The 2,651-nt window shown below is 34.4% G+C and overlaps 1 protein-coding gene across 1 annotated transcript; it reads right to left on the bottom strand.

Annotated features, from left to right (window-relative positions):
* Positions 1–253: 253 nt before the first annotated feature.
* On the bottom strand, positions 254–2,019 carry LOC122581926 (dof zinc finger protein DOF1.1-like). The gene is made up of 2 exons (XM_043754246.1): positions 1,914–2,019; positions 254–1,672 (listed from the first exon to the last, which is right to left on the bottom strand). Exons 1-2 carry the CDS (start codon positions 1,965–1,967, stop codon positions 662–664), a joined length of 1,065 nt encoding a protein of 354 aa, XP_043610181.1. The 5' UTR covers positions 1,968–2,019; the 3' UTR covers positions 254–661.
* Between the last annotated feature and the right edge of the window lie 632 nt (positions 2,020–2,651).

Here is a 2,651-nt window from a genome sequence, read left to right as displayed (position 1 = left end):
CATTAGAATTTGACACAAATTGGGAATGAACATAACACGGTTGTCATTCTTTAAGCTTATGAAGAGCATAAATTAATTACACAAAAATATTTTCTAAAACTTATCATTTTCAAACGTTGTTGAACACATGAAGCAGTACAGTAGACTCTATACATATAATCTCATATATTCATAAAATATAATTAGTTAAACAAAGAGAGAGATTAGTTTTTTAGCAAATAATTAATACATGATTAGAAAAAGTAGCACACACTTACACAAGAAATTATAGGAACATTCCACATCAAAGTAGTAGTACATATAAACTCTCAAACACATAAATAAAAATCTGGAAAAAAAAAACATCATATATAATACTATAAAAGTAAAAGACTTAACATACAAGATAAACCTACCATATTAGATAGTTCTTCGATCAGCACGCGACGAAACGTTCAGGCATTGAGTCAATAACTTTCTTGACCTGGAAACCATTTCACATTCTTTCTAGCTAGCTACCTAGGGTTTGCATTATTATTCAAGTTCAGTTAACCACTAGCTTCCCTTATATATATAAGACTGCTGCATGAAATTTTCAGCTAAATTGTCCTTGAAATGCACCGTTAGATCGACTCCCTCCCCACACCGAAAAGAAACTTGAAAAGACCTAAGATCGATATGATTATATGAAATGTGTAGTAGGAGTAGTAGAAGAAGTACTATTATTATTATTATTATTATTATTATTATTGACACCTGAAAATTCAGCCCAATTACCCACCCATGGTTGTTGATGGTTAGTAGTTTCCGAAACACCAAGATATTGCCTTGATAAACTCGAGTCTCGATTGTCTTCCATCTTCACTGGTGGATCTATAGGAGTATTATCAATTTCTGAGTTTGGCATTCGCATGTGATCTCCTCCCACCATTGCTGACGATGGTGTTTGTGCATCGACTACACCTTCACTTTGATAGTGAAATAGATTATTGTTATTTGGTACCTCAAATCCAGCCAAGAAAGGCAATCTCCAATTTTCTGCCCCTCCAATTGATAAAATATTATTGTTGAAGTTATTTCCAGTTGATGAACTCCCACTTCCTAATTGAAAATTACCCATTTGATCATTTTGAGGGTGAAAACCTCCAAGATTTGAGCCCATATTGCCACCAAGCCCTCCATATTGACTCATAGAGCTCATGAATGGCAATTGAAGAGAGGGAGGATGAGGGAGTACTACTTGAGTACTTGCCATCGTCTCCGTGCTACACCTTGATGGACTTTGATCACTAGATTTAAGGCCGGTTTGGCTTGGAGATTTTGAGCTTCTATTTTTGTTATTCCTTTTGTTCCTACGACATCCTCCCCCAACCGGAACGGTTCTTAAAGCACCACCTCGAGTCCAATAACGCCTACATGTCTTGCAAAAGTGTCGAGGTTGTTGGAGGCTATAGTTGTTGAAGTAGCAAAACTTCGTATTGGTTGAATTACAACGTGGGCAGTTTAATCCTGGCTCTGGCATAGGTAGTTTTGCCATCCTTGCTCGATCAACCATAGATCCCGATCTGATTGAACCTTGATCTCCACTTGCACCACCACCTCCGACCCCTGGTTGTGGGGGAGGAGGTGGTGGTGGTAGATTTTGGTTTTCGACACCACCAACGTTTGCTTGTTGATGATTCGATTGTTGTAACTACCAAGAAAATACAAAGAATCCAAAGAAAAAAAATGAATAAGAGATGACCACATATATAATAGGTATGTACTATATGTATATATGGTATATTCAAGAAGAAATTTGAAAAGAATATGTATGGATGAGCATATATATCATCTTTCTTAGACGTATATATGCTTTTTCTTTTTCATTTAAAACGAAAATCCGGGAAAAAAGGATTATGCATCAAATTAAGGGAGGAGCTTAAAGATCATACCTGAAGATGCCAATTGTGGTGATCAAGATAGGGTGGAATAGATGAGTAAACCATGTTTTAATTAAAATTGATCTCTCTTTTTCTCTTTTAGAAAGTGTTAATTTTTGATAATATATGAGAGAAGGGAATCAAACCAAGAGAATAATATACAGAAAATAGTAGAGAGGATAAAAAGAAAAAGAAGATGATGATGATGGGAAGGCAAAAAAGAGAAGGGAGAGGAGGCTTTTGTTTTGCTTATTTCAATTCTCTTGTGATTTTTTTCTTTTGTAATATTACATGAGTATATATCTAGCTCTTTTTGTATTCATTATATAATTAGGGTTCTTGAAGTGAGTGGACAAAGTTACTTAGCCTTTAAGCTTTCTTATAGTAGTGACGCTGTGACACAGTACTTCATATGTTAGTGCTTGGGTAAAAAAGAGAACACTGACCACACTCCATTGATCAATATATATATAGGCACACATAAGCTAGCTATATCTATTGATATATGGATTGATCCAGAAGATGTATGCATTTTCATCAATGCTAAGTAAAAGAATCTTCTTAATTTGGAGTGTTAATTGTACAGATAAAAGATTATTTGGAACATTTATATAAGTATATATCAATATATATATGCAAAAGTGGAATATTATTATCAAACATTCAAACTAACTTTAAGCAGTTTAACAGTCTAAAGCATGATTCACTTTTACGAAATGAGTAAAACATTGAGGTTTGTGATTTTATGCA

Source organism: Erigeron canadensis, chromosome 9 (assembly GCF_010389155.1).
Source record: "Erigeron canadensis isolate Cc75 chromosome 9, C_canadensis_v1, whole genome shotgun sequence".
NCBI classification, from domain to species: Eukaryota; Viridiplantae; Streptophyta; class Magnoliopsida; order Asterales; family Asteraceae; genus Erigeron; species Erigeron canadensis.
Note: the sequence above shows the minus strand (reverse complement) of the source record. Positions and strands in the feature narration are given on the sequence as shown.